The sequence below is a fragment of the Sander lucioperca genome, chromosome 21 (assembly GCF_008315115.2).
Source record: "Sander lucioperca isolate FBNREF2018 chromosome 21, SLUC_FBN_1.2, whole genome shotgun sequence".
NCBI lineage: Eukaryota > Metazoa > Chordata > Actinopteri > Perciformes > Percidae > Sander > Sander lucioperca.
The window spans coordinates 18,592,249-18,616,290 of NC_050193.1; the positions used below are offsets into that span (position 1 = coordinate 18,592,249).

The 24,042-nt window shown below is 36.5% G+C and overlaps 1 protein-coding gene across 6 annotated transcripts in view; it reads left to right on the forward strand.

Moving 5' to 3' along the window:
* The window catches only part of arhgap27l (Rho GTPase activating protein 27, like), a 70,310-nt gene that overhangs the window by 7,911 nt on the left and 38,357 nt on the right, over positions 1–24,042 (forward strand). For 2 of the 6 annotated variants that reach the window (XM_035996628.1, XM_035996631.1), the window contains exons 2-5: positions 855–857; positions 2,994–3,121; positions 3,884–4,204; positions 4,924–5,600. In XM_035996628.1, the coding sequence (XP_035852521.1) occupies positions 3,091–3,121; positions 3,884–4,204; positions 4,924–5,600 (1,029 nt within the window). In that variant the 5' untranslated portion in view covers positions 855–857; positions 2,994–3,090. Of the gene's footprint in view, positions 1–854; positions 858–1,823; positions 1,975–2,000; positions 2,097–2,989; positions 3,122–3,883; positions 4,205–4,923; positions 5,601–24,042 lie in introns of those variants that run through there. The other 4 variants (XM_035996627.1, XM_035996632.1, XM_035996629.1 and 1 more) reach the window with 3 other exon arrangements.

The window sequence follows — 24,042 nt, forward strand, 5'->3', positions numbered from 1 at the left end:
ACAAAGGGAAGATTAAGTGTAACAAACACTATGCAAGAATGCTGCCATGAAAACATCCACATCTGAGATGAAAAAAGAGACTGAAACAGAGCCCTTATAGTCATACTGTATGTGCTACATTAAACAGATGCCTACCAGTCAATGTGATCCCTGGCCCTGCTTTTCTGTGGTTCGTAGTTAGTCACTTTAAGTTGCATACAAGCTTCAGAGTGGTCAGTTGTCAAAAGACTGCAAGAGGGGCTGAGCACGCTCTTCATGTGTTAGAATATCTGCTCACAGAGATATGTTGATCCGAAGACTGTCAGCAAAGCCAATGCAAAATTTGATATTTTTGTACAGAGATTTTCTTGGTGTATTATGTAGTGATGTTTCATGATGGGGTGACCAACTTGTTCCTCGATTAATGTGACTGCGCCCCGCTGTTTCCCGACCATGGCGGGGGCACCATCTGTTGTCACTGCAAACATCCTGCTAGTGTCAATCCCTCGCTCCTCAATATGCTCCCGAAAAACTCTGGCTATGTCCTCACCTTTTGTTGTTTCAGGCATTGGCTTTAAGCAGCAGAGTTCCTCTCTTACAGTCACATCACCGTATCTTGCCATGACTGCCAAACATGGTATGTCATTTACATTCACACTCTTGCCGACATACCGCTACCGAGCCCGCTCCACCAGCAGCGTAACTAGTAGCCTACTAGCCAATCAGAGCAGAGCAGAGGCAGAGTAGGGAGGGTCTTTGCTGCATGCGGATGGGGAGAGTTTTTATATAGTCTATGGTGGTTATACAAGTCAATCAAACTACCGTCAATAACAGGTCGCGCAACTGTGAACGTTGTCATTTGGCATGCGGATGAGAGGGTGCTTCAGCATTTCAACCATGATTTCAACACATCAATAACTCTCTTACAGATATTGCCAGCGTGCCATTGGTTAAGGTCCCGGGTGCCCATGGTGGCACGCGTGCCTACGTACGTTATTCATTTTATTTCAGCAGCTATCTTAGTTATAACACAATTGAGCTACTACAGCAGTTTAGTGTTTCTATGTGTGGTATTTATTCAGTCATTCAGTCAGCTAACATTGGCTTAGGTTATTAGTTATTAATGTTCGTTGAGACAAAAACACACGTGAAAACAAGGAAAATCAAACTGTGAATGTTCAGCAGTCACACTATTGTTGCTGCACAAAGACAGGAAACACTCACACAGACACACACACACACACACACACACACACACACACACAGAGTGAGATGTCACTGAGGGGTGGAGTCGGATGTGGGCGGGGCTTGCTGCAGACAGGAAGAACAGACACTTCCCTCTAAAAACAGAACAGAACTGAGATCAGCCTCCTGCTATTGTTCTGAGTGTGTGTGTGTGTGTGTGTGTGTGTGTGTGTGTCTGTGTCTGTGTGATGTGTGTGAGAGAAATACAAAAGGACAGAAATAATATATATGTAGGCTATACAGATAAATAAGTTGAATAAAGAAATCAAAAGAGACAATATACAACAGAGAATATGGAGACATGTGGAGACAAACATTAGAGGTAGAGTGACAGATCATAAATAATAAAAACTAGATAGTAAGTGGGTCATGTAACCATGGTTACTCCTGATTTCCTGTAGGATTTTCAGAGTAAAGTGCAGGTGAACACACAGTAAACAGAAGAGGATTAGGACCACATGTCACAAAACAAAAATGGATTAAAGTTCTCTTCAAACTCAGAACTCATTTTCCACATGTGGCCCTAATCCTCTTCCGTAGCTGCCACCTGAGCAGCAGGTGATGTCACAGGCACAGGCCTCGCCCCCGTACCTGTGAGTGGGCGGGGCTTCGCTGTGTCTCTGCGTGTGGAAGCTGTGATATATGATCGGGCTGTTTTCAGTCCTGAAAGCCTGCAGCCAGAGAGGACTGAGACTGTTCAGGGAGACTGTGGAGGGAACTGGACTGTGCAGAACCTCCCTTAGAAAACAGGTGATTTACAGAACACACCAACACGAAGAGAAGACATGAGGGTGAAGACATGAGGGATAGCGTTAGCGTTAGCTGCAGGATCCGGATGGAGCTTGACTTGTTGTGACAGGAAACATTCCTGTGTGAGTGTGTTTGTGTTCACATTCATCAGTCCTATAACACATGTATCCATAGATCTACAGCCAGCTAACTACTATACTAGAATACTCAGTGTCAGTTTGTCTTGTTTTGTCTGTGTGTATGTTCTTGTTGAGTTCAGAGTTGTCCTGTCTGTGTCTTTCTGGAGTTTGTGTTCTGTACTGTCTGTTATGTATTGTTGTTGAGTTTGATGTATTTTAAAGGCCCATTTAGGGACTCAGGGAGTCAGTCATGTACAAGGATTAATAGTAACTCATGCAGCAACAATACATTAACGAATGCGTCAATCATCATGATTTCTGATTTATTAATGATGTTTTCTTCATAGGTACATGTGTAGTTAAAGAGACCCTAACCCTAACCCATCTCTTCAGAGACTGGATGGAGTTAGAGAGACCCTAACCCATCTCTTCAGAGACTGTATGGAGTTAAAGAGACCCTAACCCTAACCCTAACCCATCTCTTCAGTGACTGGATGGAGTTAGAGAGACCCTAACCCTAACCCATCTCTTCAGTGACTTCCGCCCAGTTCTTGTGAAAGGTGTTTGGTGGGAACTCACCATCACAGTTTCAGTTCCTCATGTTGTTCTGAATGAAGAACTACAATACATACTACAGTAGTACTCTGTAGTTCTGTGTAAATGACCTCAGTATCACTTGGCTAACCCACTACTTTAATTTGTAATACTTCATATCTTATTTATCAAAGTTAAAGATGTTAAAGATCAGGTCAGATTAATTAATCAGAAATCATGATGATTGATGCATTCATTAACATATTGTTCCTGAATGAGACTATTAATCCTTCTACGTGACTGATATTTCATCAAGCACTACATGAATGCATGAATGAATGCTTCTGTTTCTCTCTCTTCAGACAGGGCCGATGACGATCAGCTGTGACCTTTGACCCCTCACCTTCAGACTCACCTGCCCTGTCCACCTGAGAGGGGGGGCGGGGCCTGAGGAGCCGTCACCATGGCAACCACCACCTCCCTGCTCAGCAGAGGTGAGTCCTGAGTTAGCGTCAAAACGGCAACCTTTTCTGTCTCAAACACAGATCTGATAACAATATGAACAATAACAGAGTCCCACTGAAGTAACACAACTAGTTCTGGCCAATCAGTACCCGGAAAAACTGGACATTTTCTCATCATCATTCTGGATGTTTTTTGTAGGAATCATGTTCCTCTCAACAACAGATGTGTTAGAGAATGAGACTGTGTTAAAGTTTAGACGCTCCGATGTTTAAATCTACATTAATCTATCTTTATATTTCACTTCCTGTTATGTACCTGTCTGTCTGTCTGTCTGTCTGTTGCTCTGTCTCTCTGTCTGGCTGTCTGTCTTTAACCCCCTGATGTTAGACACAGCCTCCTGGACAGTTATTTGACTCTCTTAGGAACGATATGTACGCCTTCCGTTGTTTGTGTATCACTTCTGTTTCTCTGCAGGTAGTTCTCTGTTTTTTGGTCTCAAACTGTTGAACCTTTGTTAGTCCTGCGGGTGTGTTGTTGATATCAGGTTTCCACCACACCCTCCCGTGGCTTTCATACTTCTTCATCTCATTAGTATTGGTGTGTGCATAGGTGTGATTTACAGGGGACCCCCCCCCCCAATGAAGTTTTTGTTGCTTTTTGGGACGTTTTTGTTGCGTTTTCAATGTTTCAAAGTTTTTTTTGGACAATTCTTTCTTTTGTCCCGGGCCCTCCCTAGAGAGTAGGAGATCTACCACCCCGAGTGTGTGACAGTGTCCTCCCTGTGTGTGCAGGTCTGGGTCTGGTTCTGGTGGAGTTCCAGTATGAGTACCAGGGCCGGGATGGCGCGCTGGTCTCCATCAAACCCAACGAGCGCTACGTGCTGCTGGCCAAGAGCAACGACCATTGGTGGCAGGTGCAGAGCGACCGCGGCTCGAAGCCCTTCTACATCCCCGCCAAGTACGTCAAGGAGCTGCCGCCGGACGTCCCCTCGCCGCTGGACTTCCACCCGCCCAGTCCCAGTCCCGACCCGGTGCTGCTTCCTGCAGCTACGCCGGTCCCGGTCCCGGTCCCGGTCCCAGTCCCGGTCCCCGTTCCAAAGACTCTGGACCAAGGTTAGTATCAGGGGCGCAGCTAGGGTAGGGTGTGTGTGTGTGTGTGTGTGTGTGTGTGTGTGTGTGTGTGTGTGTGTGTGTGTGTGTGTGTCTGTGTGTGTGTGTGTGTGTGTGTGTGTGTGTGTGTCTCTGACGTCCCTTATATTGGTCCTAATTTATTTGTCCCTACATTCTAACACTTTGGCTACATTACAGGCGTAGTTTGCGATGATTATTAATAATAACACTGTAATAATATACACACATGCAATTCATTTACATTAGTGTGTAATTAATAACTCAGATAATATATTAATTACAAAATGGCTGGAATAACAATTATAAATACATTTAATATTTTTTCCTTTTGAAATATTATAAATAATTGCAAACATAGTGTCAGAGTAGCCTAAAGTACTGTAACTCAATCTGAGCCTAATGGCTGAATGGACACATTTCACTTCAATATTTGGGTAATGCCATATGGCAACAAATTAATTTTAGCCTTTTACAGAAAACATTGCATTTTAACTGGTTTAAATGATGAAAATTGAAAGTTTACTTACCCCAGATAATAGTTGAATTGTTCTGTTTTCTGTATTTCTTTTAAATTAAAGTACCGATACACAGGGAACAACTTAATCCGTCTGTACTTCTAGTCGGAGGGAATTTTCAGTTGTTTTACTTAGCAGCAGAGTTTCAGTTGTTATTCAGTGTGTGACTGTTTCTTTTCCTTGTAGTTTGCAGTAATAAAGCGGTGCTGGAGGAGGCCAGAACCAAACCAGCAGACGAGGTTCTGATCCGGCTCAGACCTGACGCTCCCAACAGATACCGGAAGACCGAGAACCGCATGTCCACGTTCGGGTTCCCGCCAGACATCCACGAAGCCTCCTCCTTGACGGCGCCGCGACTACCCAGCAGCCTTCCTGCCGGGTCTGCAGAGAAACCAACACTGGGCAAAACTACAACGGGCAGCGGGACTACAAACATGGCCGACAGCGCCGTCAACAAGAAGCTCTCCGTGTTCCTGGACGAACACAAAGACTCGGACAGACCCAGAGTTCCCGGGTTCAACCCTGCGGACCCTGTCGTCTCGGCGACGCGGCCCCACACTCCTCTCATCGTTGTGGCGACGCCGTCTGTCCCCGTGGTTACCGCTGCACCCTCACCGTCCACGGCTCGCCGGGACACGCAGGAGTCACCGATAGAGACGGAGGAAGAGGAGGAGGAGGAGGAGAAGGAGAAGGAGAAGGAGAAGGAGAAGGAGAAGGAGAGAGAAGGACACTCGCTGAAGGAGGAAGAATCGAACCACATCTACGAGTCGATCCAGGACCTGAACCTGGACCTGGACGCTCTGATTGGAGGACGGGAGAGTCCTGCAGCACCAACTCAACCCCCGGCACCGCCCCCAACACAGGTAACACACACACACACACACACACACACACACACAGACACACACACACACACACACACACACACACACACACGCACACACAGACACACACACACACACACACTCACACACAGACACACACACACGCACACACACACACGCACACACACACACACACACACACACGCACACACAGACACACACACACACACACACACACACAAAAACACACAGACACACACACACACACACACACACACACACACACACACACACACAGAAAGACACACAGACACAGTCAACACATATAGGTCTAATAGTCAACACATATAGACCTAATAGTCACCACATATAGACCTAATAGTCACTACATATAGACCTGATAGTCAACACATATAGACCTAATAGTCAACACATATAGACCTAATAGTCACCACATATAGACCTAATAGTCACCACATATAGACCTAATAGTCACCACATATAGACCTAATAGTCAACACGTATAGACCTAATAGTCAACACGTATAGGTCTACTAGTCAACACGTATAGGTCTAATAGTCAACACATATAGGTCTAATAGTCAACACGTATAGGTCTAATAGTCAACACGTATAGGTCTAATAGTCAACATGTATAGACCTAATAGTCAACACATATAGACCTAATAGTCAACACACATAGACCTAATAGTCAACACGTATAGGTCTAATAGTCAACACGTATAGGTCTAATAGTCAACACGTATAGACCTAATAGTCAACACACATAGACCTAATAGTCAACACATATAAGTCTAATAGTCAACACATTTATGTCTAATAGTCAACACGTATAGAACTAATAGTCAACACATATAGGTCTACTAGTCAACACATATAGACCTAATAGTCAACACATATAGGTCTAATAGTCAACACGTATAGAACTAATAGTCAACACATATAGACCTAATAGTCAACACATGTAGGCCTAATAGTCAACACGTATAGACCTAATAGTCAACACATATAGACCTAATAGTCAACACATATAGGCCTAATAGTCAACACATATAGGCCTAATAGTCACCACATATAGACCTAAAAGTCACCACATATAGACCTAATAGTCACCACATATAGACCTAATAGTCAACATGTATAGGTCTAATAGTCAACATGTATAGGTCTAATAGTCAACACGTATAGACCTAATAGTCAACACGTATAGACCTAATAGTCAACACATATAGACCTAATAGTCAACACACATAGGTCTACTAGTCAACACATATAGGCCTAATAGTCAACACATATAGACCTAATAGTCAACACATATAGACCTAATAGTCAACACATATAGACCTAATAGTCAACACATATAGACCTAATAGTCAACACATATAGATCTAATAGTCAACACGTATATGTCTAATAGTCAACACATATAGGTCTAATAGTCAACACATATAGACCTAATAGTCAACACTTATAGGTCTAATAGTCAATACATTTAGACCTAATAGTCAACACATATAGACCTAATAGTCAACACATATAGACCTAATAGTCAACACATATAGACCTAATAGTCAACACATATAGATCTAATAGTCAACACGTATATGTCTAATAGTCAACACATATAGGTCTAATAGTCAACACATATAGGTCTAATAGTCAACACATATAGACCTAATAGTCAACACATATAGACCTAATAGTCAATACATTTAGACCTAATAGTCAACACATATAGATCGAATAGTCAACACGTATAGGACTAATAGTCAACACATATAGACCTAATAGTCAACACATATAGGCCTAATAGTCAACACATATAGGCCTAATAGTCAACACATATAGGTCTAATAGTCAACACGTATAGACCTAATAGTCAACACATATAGACCTAATAGTCAACACATATACTGTAGGTCTAATAGTCAACACATATAGGTCTAATAGTCAACACGTATAGACTTAATAGTCAACACATATAGGTCTAATAGTCAACACGTATAGGCCTAATAGTCAACACATATAGACCTAATAGTCAACACATATAAACCTAATAGTCAACACATATAGACCTAATAGTCAACATGTATAGGTCTAATAGTCAACACATATAGGTCTAATAGTCAACACGTATAGACTTAATAGTCAACACATATAGGTCTAATAGTCAACACGTATAGGCCTAATAGTCAACACATATAGACCTAATAGTCAACACGTATAGGTCTAATAGTCAACACATATAGGTCTAATAGTCAACACGTATAGACTTAATAGTCAACACATATAGGTCTAATAGTCACCACATATAGACCTAAAAGTCACCACATATAGACCTAATAGTCACCACATATAGACCTAATAGTCAACACATATAGACCTAATAGTCTACACATATAAACCTAATAGTCAACACATATAGACCTAATAGTCAACACATATAGGTCTAATAGTCAACACATATAGACCTAATAGTCAACACATATAGGTCTAATAGTCAACACATATAGACCTAATAGTCAACACATATAGACCTAATAGTCAACACGTATAGGTCTAATAGTCAACACATATAGGTCTAATAGTCAACACATATAGATATAATAGTCAACACATATAGGCCTAATAGTCAACACATATAGGTCTAATAGTCAACACGTATAGGTCTAATAGTCAACAAGTATAGGTCTAATAGTCAACATGTATAGACCTAATAGTCAACACATATAGACCTAATAGTCAACACACATAGACCTAATAGTCAACACGTATAGGTCTAATAGTCAACACGTATAGGTCTAATAGTCAACACGTATAGACCTAATAGTCAACACACATAGACCTAATAGTCAACACATATAAGTCTAATAGTCAACACATTTATGTCTAATAGTCAACACGTATAGAACTAATAGTCAACACATATAGGTCTACTAGTTAACACATATAGACCTAATAGTCAACACATATAGGCCTAATAGTCAACACATATAGGTCTAATAGTCAACACGTATAGACCTAATAGTCAACACATATAGACCTAATAGTCAACACATGTAGGCCTAATAGTCAACACGTATAGACCTAATAGTCAACACATATAGACCTAATAGTCAACACATATAGGCCTAATAGTCAACACATATAGGCCTAATAGTCAACACATATAGACCTAATAGTCAACACGTATAGACCTAATAGTCAACACGTATAGGTCTAATAGTCAACACATATAGGTCTAATAGTCAACACATATAGATATAATAGTCAACACATATAGGCCTAATAGTCAACACATATAGGTCTAATAGTCAACACGTATAGTTCTAATAGTCAACACGTATAGGTCTAATAGTCAACATGTATTGACCTAATAGTCAACACATATAGACCTAATAGTCAACACACATAGACCTAATAGTCAACACGTATAGGTCTAAAAGTCAACACGTATAGGTCTAATAGTCAACACGTATAGACCTAATAGTCAACAAACATAGACCTAATAGTCAACACATATAAGTCTAATAGTCAACACATTTATGTCTAATAGTCAACACGTATAGAACTAATAGTCAACACATATAGGTCTACTAGTCAACACATATAGACCTAATAGTCAACACATATAGGCCTAATAGTCAACACATATAGGTCTAATAGTCAACACGTATAGACCTAATAGTCAACACATATAGACCTAATAGTCAACACATGTAGGCCTAATAGTCAACACGTATAGACCTAATAGTCAACACATATAGACCTAATAGTCAACACATATAGGCCTAATAGTCAACACATATAGGCCTAATAGTCACCACATATAGACCTAAAAGTCACCACATATAGACCTAATAGTCACCACATATAGACCTAATAGTCAACATGTATAGGTCTAATAGTCAACATGTATAGTTCTAATAGTCAACACGTATAGACCTAATAGTCAACACGTATAGACCTAATAGTCAACACATATAGACCTAATAGTCAACACACATAGGTCTACTAGTCAACACATATAGGCCTAATAGTCAACACATATAGACCTAATAGTCAACACATATAGACCTAATAGTCAACACATATAGACCTAATAGTCAACACATATAGACCTAATAGTCAACACATATAGATCTAATAGTCAACACGTATATGTCTAATAGTCAACACATATAGGTCTAATAGTCAACACATATAGGTCTAATAGTCAACACATATAGACCTAATAGTCAACACTTATAGGTCTTATAGTCAATACATTTAGACCTAATAGTCAACACATATAGATCGAATAGTCAACACGTATAGGTCTAATAGTCAACACATATAGACCTAATAGTCAACACATATAGACCTAATAGTCAACACATATAGGCCTAATAGTCAACACATATAGGTCTAATAGTCAACACGTATAGACCTAATAGTCAACACATATAGACCTAATAGTCAACACATATACTGTAGGTCTAATAGTCAACACATATAGGTCTAATAGTCAACACGTATAGACTTAATAGTCAACACATATAGGTCTAATAGTCAACACGTATAGGCCTAATAATCAACACATATAGACCTAATAGTCAACACATATAGGTCTAATAGTCAACACATATAGGCCTAATAGTCAAGACATATAGGTCTAATAGTCACCACATATAGACCTAAAAGTCACCACATATAGACCTAATAGTCAACACATATAGGTCTAATAGTCAACACGTATAGACCTAATAGTCAACACATATAGACCTAATAGTCAACACATATACTGTAGGTCTAATAGTCAACACATATAGGTCTAATAGTCAACACGTATAGACTTAATAGTCAACACATATAGGTCTAATAGTCAACACGTATAGGCCTAATAATCAACACATATAGACCTAATAGTCAACACATATAGGTCTAATAGTCAACACATATAGGCCTAATAGTCAAGACATATAGGTCTAATAGTCACCACATATAGACCTAAAAGTCACCACATATAGACCTAATAGTCACCACATATAGACCTAATAGTCAACACATATAGACCTAATAGTCAACACATATAGACCTAATAGTCAACACGTATAGGTCTAATAGTCAACACATATAGGTCTAATAGTCAACACGTATAGACTTAATAGTCAACACATATAGGTCTAATAGTCAACACGTATAGGCCTAATAGTCAACACATATAGACCTAATAGTCAACACGTATAGGTCTAATAGTCAACACATATAGGTCTAATAGTCAACACGTATAGACTTAATAGTCAACACATATAGGTCTAATAGTCAACACGTATAGGCCTAATAGTCAACACATATAGACCTAATAGTAAACACATATAGGTCTAATAGTCAACACATATAGGCCTAATAGTCAAGACATATAGGTCTAATAGTCACCACATATAGACCTAAAAGTCACCACATATAGACCTAATAGTCACCACATATAGACCTAATAGTCAACACATATAGACCTAATAGTCTACACATATAAACCTAATAGTCAACACATATAGACCTAATAGTCAACACATATAGGTCTAATAGTCAACACATATAGACCTAATAGTCAACACATATAGACCTAATAGTCAACACGTATAGGTCTAATAGTCAACACATATAGGTCTAATAGTCAACACATATAGGTCTAATAGTCAACACATATAGATATAATAGTCAACACATATAGGCCTAATAGTCAACACATATAGGTCTAATAGTCAACACGTATAGGTCTAATAGTCAACAAGTATAGGTCTAATAGTCAACATGTATAGACCTAATAGTCAACACATATAGACCTAATAGTCAACACACATAGACCTAATAGTCAACACGTATAGGTCTAATAGTCAACACATATAGGTCTACTAGTTAACAGATATAGACCTAATAGTCAACACATATAGGCCTAATAGTCAACACATATAGGTCTAATAGTCAACACGTATAGACCTAATAGTCAACACATATAGACCTAATAGTCAACACATGTAGGCCTAATAGTCAACACGTATAGACCTAATAGTCAACACATATAGACCTAATAGTCAACACATATAGGCCCAATAGTCAACACATATAGGCCTAATAGTCAACACATATAGACCTAATAGTCAACACATATAGACCTAATAGTCAACACGTATAGGTCTAATAGTCAACACATATAGGTCTAATAGTCAACACATATAGATATAATAGTCAACACATATAGGCCTAATAGTCAACACATATAGGTCTAATAGTCAACACGTATAGGTCTAATAGTCAACACGTATAGGTCTAATAGTCAACATGTATAGACCTAATAGTCAACACATATAGACCTAATAGTCAACACACATAGACCTAATAGTCAACACGTATAGGTCTAATAGTCAACACGTATAGGTCTAATAGTCAACACGTATAGACCTAATAGTCAACAAACATAGACCTAATAGTCAACACATATAAGTCTAATAGTCAACACATTTATGTCTAATAGTCAACACGTATAGAACTAATAGTCAACACATATAGGTCTACTAGTCAACACATATAGACCTAATAGTCAACACATATAGGCCTAATAGTCAACACATATAGGTCTAATAGTCAACACGTATAGACCTAATAGTCAACACATATAGACCTAATAGTCAACACATGTAGGCCTAATAGTCAACACGTATAGACCTAATAGTCAACACATATAGACCTAATAGTCAACACATATAGGCCTAATAGTCAACACATATAGGCCTAATAGTCACCACATATAGACCTAAAAGTCACCACATATAGACCTAATAGTCACCACATATAGACCTAATAGTCAACATGTATAGGTCTAATAGTCAACATGTATAGTTCTAATAGTCAACACGTATAGACCTAATAGTCAACACGTATAGACCTAATAGTCAACACATATAGACCTAATAGTCAACACACATAGGTCTACTAGTCAACACATATAGGCCTAATAGTCAACACATATAGACCTAATAGTCAACACATATAGACCTAATAGTCAACACATATAGACCTAATAGTCAACACATATAGACCTAATAGTCAACACATATAGATCTAATAGTCAACACGTATATGTCTAATAGTCAACACATATAGGTCTAATAGTCAACACATATAGGTCTAATAGTCAACACATATAGACCTAATAGTCAACACTTATAGGTCTTATAGTCAATACATTTAGACCTAATAGTCAACACATATAGGTCTAATAGTCAACACATATAGGCCTAATAGTCAAGACATATAGGTCTAATAGTCACCACATATAGACCTAAAAGTCACCACATATAGACCTAATAGTCACCACATATAGACCTAATAGTCAACACATATAGACCTAATAGTCAACACATATAGACCTAATAGTCAACACATATAGACCTAATAGTCAACATGTATAGGTCTAATAGTCAACACATATAGGTCTAATAGTCAACACGTATAGGTCTAATAGTCAACAGGTATAGGTCTAATAGTCAACACGTATAGGTCTAATAGTCAACACATATAGACCTAATAGTCAACACATATAGATCTAATAGTCAACACGTATAGGTCTAATAGTTAACACATATATGTCTAATAGTCAACACATATAGGTCTAATAGTCAACACATATAGGTCTAATAGTCAACAGGTATAGGTCTAATAGTCAACACATATAGGTCTAATAGTCAACACATATAGGTCAAATAGTCAACACATATAGGTCTAATAGTCAACATATAGGTCTAATAGTCAACACGTATAGGTCTAATAGTCAACACATTTAGGTCTAATAGTCAACACGTATAGACCTAATAGTCAACACATATACTGTAGGTCTAATAGTCAACACATATAGGTCTAATAGTCAACACGTATAGACCTAATAGTCAACACATATAGGCCTAATAGTCAACACATATAGGTCTAATAGTCATCACATATAGACCTAATAGTCACCACATATAGACCTAATAGTCAACACATATAGACCTAATAGTCAACACATACAGACCTAATAGTCAACACGTATAGGTCTAATAGTCAACACATATAGGTCTAATAGTCAACACATATAGGTCTAATAGTCAACACGTATAGGTCTAATAGTCAACACATATAGACCTAATAGTCAACACATATAGACCTAATAGTCAACACATATAGATCTAATAGTCAACACGTATAGGTCTAATAGTCAACACATATAGACCTAATAGTCAACACATATAGACCTAATAGTCAACACATATAGACCTAATAGTCAACACGTATAGGTCTAATAGTCAACACATATAGGTCTAATAGTCAACACGTATAGGTCTAATAGTCAACACGTATAGACTTAATAGTCAACACATATAGGTCTAATAGTCAACACGTATAGGCCTAATAGTCAACACATATAGACCTAATAGTCAACACATATAGGTCTAATAGTCACCACATATAGACCTAATAGTCAACACATATAGATCTAATAGTCAACACGTATAGGTCTAATAGTCAACACATATAGACCTAATAGTCAACACATATAGACCTAATAGTCAACACGTATAGGTCTAATAGTCAACACATATAGGTCTAATAGTCAACACATATAGATATAATAGTCAACACATATAGGCCTAATAGTCAACACATATAGGTCTAATAGTCAACACGTATAGGTCTAATAGTCAACACGTATAGGTCTAATAGTCAACATGTATAGACCTAATAGTCAACACATATAGACCTAATAGTCAACACACATAGACCTAATAGTCAACACGTATAGGTCTAATAGTCAACACGTATAGGTCTAATAGTCAACACGTATAGACCTAATAGTCAACAAACATAGACCTAATAGTCAACACATATAAGTCTAATAGTCAACACATTTATGTCTAATAGTCAACACGTATAGAACTAATAGTCAACACATATAGGTCTACTAGTCAACACATATAGACCTAATAGTCAACACATATAGGCCTAATAGTCAACACATATAGGTCTAATAGTCAACACGTATAGACCTAATAGTCAACACATATACACCTAATAGTCAACACATGTAGGCCTAATAGTCAACACGTATAGACCTAATAGTCAACACATATAGACCTAATAGTCAACACATATAGGCCTAATAGTCAACACATATAGGCCTAATAGTCACCACATATAGACCTAATAGTCAACACATATAGGTCTAATAGTCAACACATATAGGTCTAATAGTCAACACGTATAGACTTAATAGTCAACACATATAGGTCTAATAGTCAACACGTATAGGCCTAATAGTCAACACATATAGACCTAATAGTCAACACATATAGGTCTAATAGTCACCACATATAGACCTAATAGTCACCACATATAGACCTAATAGTCAACACGTATAGGTCTAATAGTCAACACGTATAGACCTAATAGTCAACACATATAGACCTAATAGTCAACACATATAGACCTAATAGTCAACACATATAGGTCTAATAGTCAACACATATAGATATAATAGTCAACACATATAGGCCTAATAGTCAACACATATAGGTCTAATAGTCAACACGTATAGGTCTAATAGTCAACAGGTATAGGTCTAATAGTCAACACGTATAGGTCTAATAGTCAACACATATAGACCTAATAGTCAACACATATAGATCTAATAGTCAACACGTATAGGTCTAATAGTCAACACATATAGGTCTAATAGTCAACACATATAGGTCTAATAGTCAACACATATAGGTCTAATAGTCAACAGGTATAGGTCTAATAGTCAACACATATAGGTCTAATAGTCAACACATATAGGTCAAATAGTCAACACATATAGGTCTAATAGTCAACATATAGGTCTAATAGTCAACACGTATAGGTCTAATAGTCAACACATTTAGGTCTAATAGTCAACACGTATAGACCTAATAGTCAACACATATACTGTAGGTCTAATAGTCAACACATATAGGTCTAATAGTCAACACGTATAGACCTAATAGTCAACACATATAGGCCTAATAGTCAACACATATAGGTCTAATAGTCATCACATATAGACCTAATAGTCACCACATATAGACCTAATAGTCAACACATATAGACCTAATAGTCAACACATACAGACCTAATAGTCAACACGTATAGGTCTAATAGTCAACACATATAGGTCTAATAGTCAACACATATAGGTCTAATAGTCAACACGTATAGGTCTAATAGTCAACACATATAGACCTAATAGTCAACACATATAGACCTAATAGTCAACACATATAGATCTAATAGTCAACACGTATAGGTCTAATAGTCAACACATATAGACCTAATAGTCAACACATATAGACCTAATAGTCAACACATATAGACCTAATAGTCAACACGTATAGGTCTAATAGTCAACACATATAGGTCTAATAGTCAACACGTATAGGTCTAATAGTCAACACGTATAGACTTAATAGTCAACACATATAGGTCTAATAGTCAACACGTATAGGCCTAATAGTCAACACATATAGACCTAATAGTCAACACATATAGGTCTAATAGTCACCACATATAGACCTAATAGTCAACACATATAGATCTAATAGTCAACACGTATAGGTCTAATAGTCAACACATATAGACCTAATAGTCAACACATATAGACCTAATAGTCAACACGTATAGGTCTAATAGTCAACACATATAGGTCTAATAGTCAACACATATAGATATAATAGTCAACACATATAGGCCTAATAGTCAACACATATAGGTCTAATAGTCAACACATATAGGCCTAATAGTCAACACATATAGACCTAATAGTCAACACATATAGACCTAACAGTCAACACGTATAGGTCTAATAGTCAACACATATAGGTCTAATAGTCAACACATATAGATATAATAGTCAACACATATAGGCCTAATAGTCAACACATATAGGTCTAATAGTCAACACGTATAGGTCTAATAGTCAACACGTATAGGTCTAATAGTCAACATGTATAGACCTAATAGTCAACACATATAGACCTAATAGTCAACACACATAGACCTAATAGTCAACACGTATAGGTCTAATAGTCAACACGTATAGGTCTAATAGTCAACACGTATAGACCTAATAGTCAACAAACATAGACCTAATAGTCAACACATATAAGTCTAATAGTCAACACATTTATGTCTAATAGTCAACACGTATAGAACTAATAGTCAACACATATAGGTCTACTAGTCAACACATATAGACCTAAAAGTCAACACATATAGGCCTAATAGTCAACACATATAGGTCTAATAGTCAACACGTATAGACCTAATAGTCAACACATATACACCTAATAGTCAACACATGTAGGCCTAATAGTCAACACGTATAGACCTAATAGTCAACACATATAGACCTAATAGTCAACACATATAGGCCTAATAGTCAACACATATAGGCCTAATAGTCACCACATATAGACCTAAAAGTCACCACATATAGACCTAATAGTCACCACATATAGACCTAATAGTCAACATGTATAGGTCTAATAGTCAACATGTATAGTTCTAATAGTCAACACGTATAGACCTAATAGTCAACACGTATAGACCTAATAGTCAACACATATAGACCTAATAGTCAACACACATAGGTCTACTAGTCAACACATATAGGCCTAATAGTCAACACATATAGACCTAATAGTCAACACATATAGACCTAATAGTCAACACATATAGACCTAATAGTCAACACATATAGATCTAATAGTCAACACGTATATGTCTAATAGTCAACACATATAGGTCTAATAGTCAACACATATAGGTCTAATAGTCAACACATATAGACCTAATAGTCAACACTTATAGGTCTTATAGTCAATACATTTAGACCTAATAGTCAACACATATAGATCGAATAGTCAACACGTATAGGTCTAATAGTCAACACATATAGACCTAATAGTCAACACATATAGACCTAATAGTCAACACATATAGGCCTAATAGTCAACACATATAGGTCTAATAGTCAACACGTATAGACCTAATAGTCAACACATATAGACCTAAAAGTCACCACATATAGACCTAATAGTCACCACATATAGACCTAATAGTCAACACTTATAGGTCTTATAGTCAATACATTTAGACCTAATAGTCAACACATATAGATCGAATAGTCAACACGTATAGGTCTAATAGTCAACACATATAGACCTAATAGTCAACACATATAGACCTAATAGTCAACACATATAGGCCTAATAGTCAACACATATAGGTCTAATAGTCAACACGTATAGACCTAATAGTCAACACATATAGACCTAAAAGTCACCACATATAGACCTAATAGTCACCACATATAGACCTAATAGTCAACACATATAGACCTAATAGTCAACACATATAGACCTAATAGTCAACACATATAGACCTAATAGTCAACATGTATAGGTCTAATAGTCAACACATATAGGTCTAATAGTCAACACGTATAGACTTAATAGTCAACACATATAGGTCTAATAGTCAACACGTATAGGCCTAATAGTCAACACATATAGACCTAATAGTCAACACGTATAGGTCTAATAGTCAACACATATAGGTCTAATAGTCACCACATATAGACCTAATAGTCACCACATATAGACCTAAAAGTCACCACATATAGACCTAATAGTCACCACATATAGACCTAATAGTCAACACATATAGACCTAATAGTCTACACATATAGACCTAATAGTCAACACATATATACCTAATAGTCAACACATATAGACCTAATAGTCAACATGTATAGGTCTAATAGTCAACACATATAGGTCTAATAGTCAACACGTATAGACTTAATAGTCAACACATATAGGTCTAATAGTCAACACGTATAGGCCTAATAGTCAACACATATAGACCTAATAGTCAACACATATAGGTCTAATAGTCACCACATATAGACCTAATAGTCACCACATATAGACCTAATAGTCAACACGTATAGGTCTAATAGTCAACACATATAGACCTAATAGTCAACACATATAGAGCTAATAGTCAACACGTATAGGTCTAATAGTCAACACATATAGGTCTAATAGTCAACACATATAGATATAATAGTCAACACATGTAGGCCTAATAGTCAACACATATAGGTCTAATAGTCAACACGTATAGGTCTAATAGTCAACAGGTATAGGTCTAATAGTCAACACGTATAGGTCTAATAGTCAACACATATAGACCTAATAGTCAACACATATAGATCTAATAGTCAACACGTATAGGTCTTATAGTCAACACATATAGGTCTAATAGTCAACACATATAGGTCTAATAGTCAACACATATAGGTCTAATAGTCAACAGGTATAGGTCTAATAGTCAACACATATAGGTCTAATAGTCAACACATATAGGTCAAATAGTCAACACATATAGGTCTAATAGTCAACATATAGGTCTAATAGTCAACACGTATAGGTCTAATAGTCAACACATTTAGGTCTAATAGTCAACACGTATAGACCTAATAGTCAACACATATACTGTAGGTCTAATAGTCAACACATATAGGTCTAATAGTCAACACGTATAGACCTAATAGTCAACACATATAGGCCTAATAGTCAACACATATAGGTCTAATAGTCATCACATATAGACCTAATAGTCACCACATATAGACCTAATAGTCAACACATATAGACCTAATAGTCAACACATACAGACCTAATAGTCAACACGTATAGGTCTAATAGTCAACACATATAGGTCTAATAGTCAACACATATAGGTCTAATAGTCAACACGTATAGGTCTAATAGTCAACACATATAGACCTAATAGTCAACACATATAGACCTAATAGTCAACACATATAGATCTAATAGTCAACACGTATAGGTCTAATAGTCAACACATATAGACCTAATAGTCAACACATATAGACCTAATAGTCAACACATATAGACCTAATAGTCAACACGTATAGGTCTAATAGTCAACACATATAGGTCTAATAGTCAACACATATAGGTCTAATAGTCAACACGTATAGGTCTAATAGTCAACACGTATAGACTTAATAGTCAACACATATAGGTCTAATAGTCAACACGTATAGGCCTAATAGTCAACACATATAGACCTAATAGTCAACACATATAGGTCTAATAGTCACCACATATAGACCTAATAGTCAACACATATAGATCTAATAGTCAACACGTATAGGTCTAATAGTCAACACATATAGACCTAATAGTCAACACATATAGACCTAATAGTCAACACGTATAGGTCTAATAGTCAACACATATAGGTCTAATAGTCAACACATATAGATATAATAGTCAACACATATAGGCCTAATAGTCAACACATATAGGTCTAATAGTCAACACGTATAGGTCTAATAGTCAACAGGTATAGGTCTAATAGTCAACACGTATAGGTCTAATAGTCAACACATATAGACCTAATAGTCAACACATATAGATCTAATAGTCAACACGTATAGGTCTAATAGTCAACACATATAGGCCTAATAGTCAACACGTATTGGTCTAATAGTCAACACGTATAGACCTAATAGTCAACACATATAGACCTAATAGTCAACACATATAGGCCTAATAGTCAACACATATAGACCTAATAGTCAACACATATAGACCTAATAGTCAACACATATAGGCCTAATAGTCAACACATATAGGCCTAATAGTCAACACATATAGGTCTAATAGTCAACACATATAGGTCTAATAGTCAACACATATAGGTCTAATAGTCAACACATATAGACCTAATAGTCAACACGTATAGGTCTAATAGTCAATACATTTAGGTCTAATAGTCAACACGTATAGACCTAATAGTCAACACATATAGACCTAATAGTCAACACATATAGACCTAATAGTCAACACATATAGACCTAATAGTCAACACGTATAGGTCTAATAGTCAACACGTATAGGTCTAATAGTCAACACATATAGACCTAATAGTCAACACGTATAGGTCTAATAGTCAACACATATAGGTCTAATAGTCAACACGTATAGGTGTAATAGTCAACACATATAGGTCTAATAGTCAACACATATAGGTCAAATAGTCAACACATATAGGTCTAATAGTCAACACGTATAGGTCTAATAGTCAACACATATAGGTCTAATAGTCAACACATTTAGGTCTAATAGTCAACACGTATAGACCTAATAGTCAACACGTATAGGTCGACACATATAGGTTTAATAGTCAAAACATTTAGGTCTAATAGTCAACACGTATAGACCTAATAGTCAACACATATAGGTCTAATAGTCAACACGTATAGGTCTAATAGTCAACACCTATAGACCTAATAGTCAACACGTATAGGTCGACACATATAGGTTTAATAGTCAAAACATATAGGTCTAATAGTCAACACGTATAGACCTAATAGTCAACACATATAGACCTAATAGTCAACACATATAGGCCTAATAGTCAACACATATAGACCTAATAGTCAACACATATAGGCCTAATAGTCAACACATATAGGCCTAATAGTCAACACGTATTGGTCTAATAGTCAACACGTATAGACCTAATAGTCAACACATATAGACCTAATAGTCAACACATATAGGCCTAATAGTCAACACATATAGGCCTAATAGTCAAAACATATAGGTCTAATAGTCAACACATTTAGGTCTAATAGTCAACACATATAGGCCTAATAGTCAACACATATAGGTCTAATAGTCAACACATATAGGTCTAATAGTCAACACGTATAGACCTAATAGTCAACACGTATAGGTCTAATAGTCAACACATATAGACCTAATAGTCAACACATATAGGCCTAATAGTCAACACATATAGACCTAATAGTCAACACGTATAGGTCTAATAGTCAACACATATAGACCTAATAGTCAACACGTATAGGTCTAATAGTCAACACATATAGGTCTAATAGTCAACACGTATAGGTGTAATAGTCAACACATATAGGTCTAATAGTCAACACATATAGGTCAAATAGTCAACACATATAGGTCTAATAGTCAACATATAGGTCTAATAGTCAACACGTATAGGTCTAATAGTCAACACATTTAGGTCTAATAGTCAACACGTATAGACCTAATAGTCAACACATATACTGTAGGTCTAATAGTCAACACGTATATGTCTAATAGTCAACACGTATAGACCTAATAGTCAACACGTATAGGTCGACACATATAGGTTTAATAGTCAAAACATATAGGTCTAATAGTCAACACATATAGGTCTAATAGTCAACACATATAGACCTAATAGTCAACACATATAGACCTAATAGTCAACACGTATAGGTCGACACATATAGGTTTAATAGTCAAAACATATAGGTCTAATAGTCAACACGTATAGACCTAATAGTCAACACATATAGACCTAATAGTCAACACATATAGGCCTAATAGTCAACACATATAGACCTAATAGTCAACACATATAGGCCTAATAGTCAACACATATAGGCCTAATAGTCAACACGTATTGGTCTAATAGTCAACACGTATAGACCTAATAGTCAACACATATAGACCTAATAGTCAACACATATAGGCCTAATAGTCAACACATATAGGCCTAATAGTCAAAACATATAGGTCTAATAGTCAACACATTTAGGTCTAATAGTCAACACATATAGGCCTAATAGTCAACACATATAGGTCTAATAGTCAACACATATAGGTCTAATAGTCAACACATATAGACCTAATAGTCAACACATATAGGCCTAATAGTCAACACATATAGGCCTAATAGTCAAAACATATAGGTCTAATAGTCAACACATTTAGGTCTAATAGTCAACACATATAGGCCTAATAGTCAACACATATAGGTCTAATAGTCAACACATATAGGTCTAATAGTCAACACGTATAGACCTAATAGTCAACACGTATAGGTCTAATAGTCAACACATATAGACCTAATAGTCAACACATATAGGCCTAATAGTCAACACATATAGACCTAATAGTCAACACGTATAGGTCTAATAGTCAACACATATAGACCTAATAGTCAACACGTATAGGTCTAATAGTCAACACATATAGGTCTAATAGTCAACACGTATAGGTGTAATAGTCAACACATATAGGTCTAATAGTCAACACATATAGGTCAAATAGTCAACACATATAGGTCTAATAGTCAACATATAGGTCTAATAGTCAACACGTATAGGTCTAATAGTCAACACATTTAGGTCTAATAGTCAACACGTATAGACCTAATAGTCAACACATATACTGTAGGTCTAATAGTCAACACGTATATGTCTAATAGTCAACACGTATAGACCTAATAGTCAACACGTATAGGTCGACACATATAGGTTTAATAGTCAAAACATATAGGTCTAATAGTCAACACATATAGGTCTAATAGTCAACACATATAGACCTAATAGTCAACACATATAGACCTAATAGTCAACACATATAGACCTAATAGTCAACACATATAGGCCTAATAGTCAACACATATAGGCCTAATAGTCAACACGTATTGGTCTAATAGTCAACACGTATTGGTCTAATAGTCAACACGTATAGACCTAATAGTCAACACATATAGACCTAATAGTCAACACATATAGGCCTAATAGTCAACACATATAGACCTAATAGTCAACACATATAGGCCTAATAGTCAACACATATAGGCCTAATAGTCAACACATATAGGTCTAATAGTCAACACATATAGGTCTAATAGTCAACACATATAGACCTAATAGTCAACACGTATAGGTCTAATAGTCAATACATTTAGGTCTAATAGTCAACACGTATAGACCTAATAGTCAACACATATAGACCTAATAGTCAACACATATAGACCTAATAGTCAACACATATAGACCTAATAGTCAACACATATAGACCTAATAGTCAACACATATAGACCTAATAGTCAACACGTATAGGTCTAATACTCAACACATATAGACCTAATAGTCAACACGTATAGGTGTAATAGTCAACACGTATAGGTGTAATAGTCAACACATATAGGTCTAATAGTCAACACGTATAGACCTAATAGTCAACACATATACTGTAGGTCTAATAGTCAACACGTATAGGTCTAATAGTCAACACGTATAGATCTAATAGTCAACACGTATAGGTCGACACATATAGGTTTAATAGTCAAAACATATAGGTCTAATAGTCAACACGTATAGACCTAATAGTCAACACATATAGGTCTAATAGTCAACACCTATAGACCTAATAGTCAACACGTATAGGCCGACACATATAGGTTTAATAGTCAAAACATATAGGTCTAATAGTCAACACGTATAGACCTAATAGTCAACACATATAGG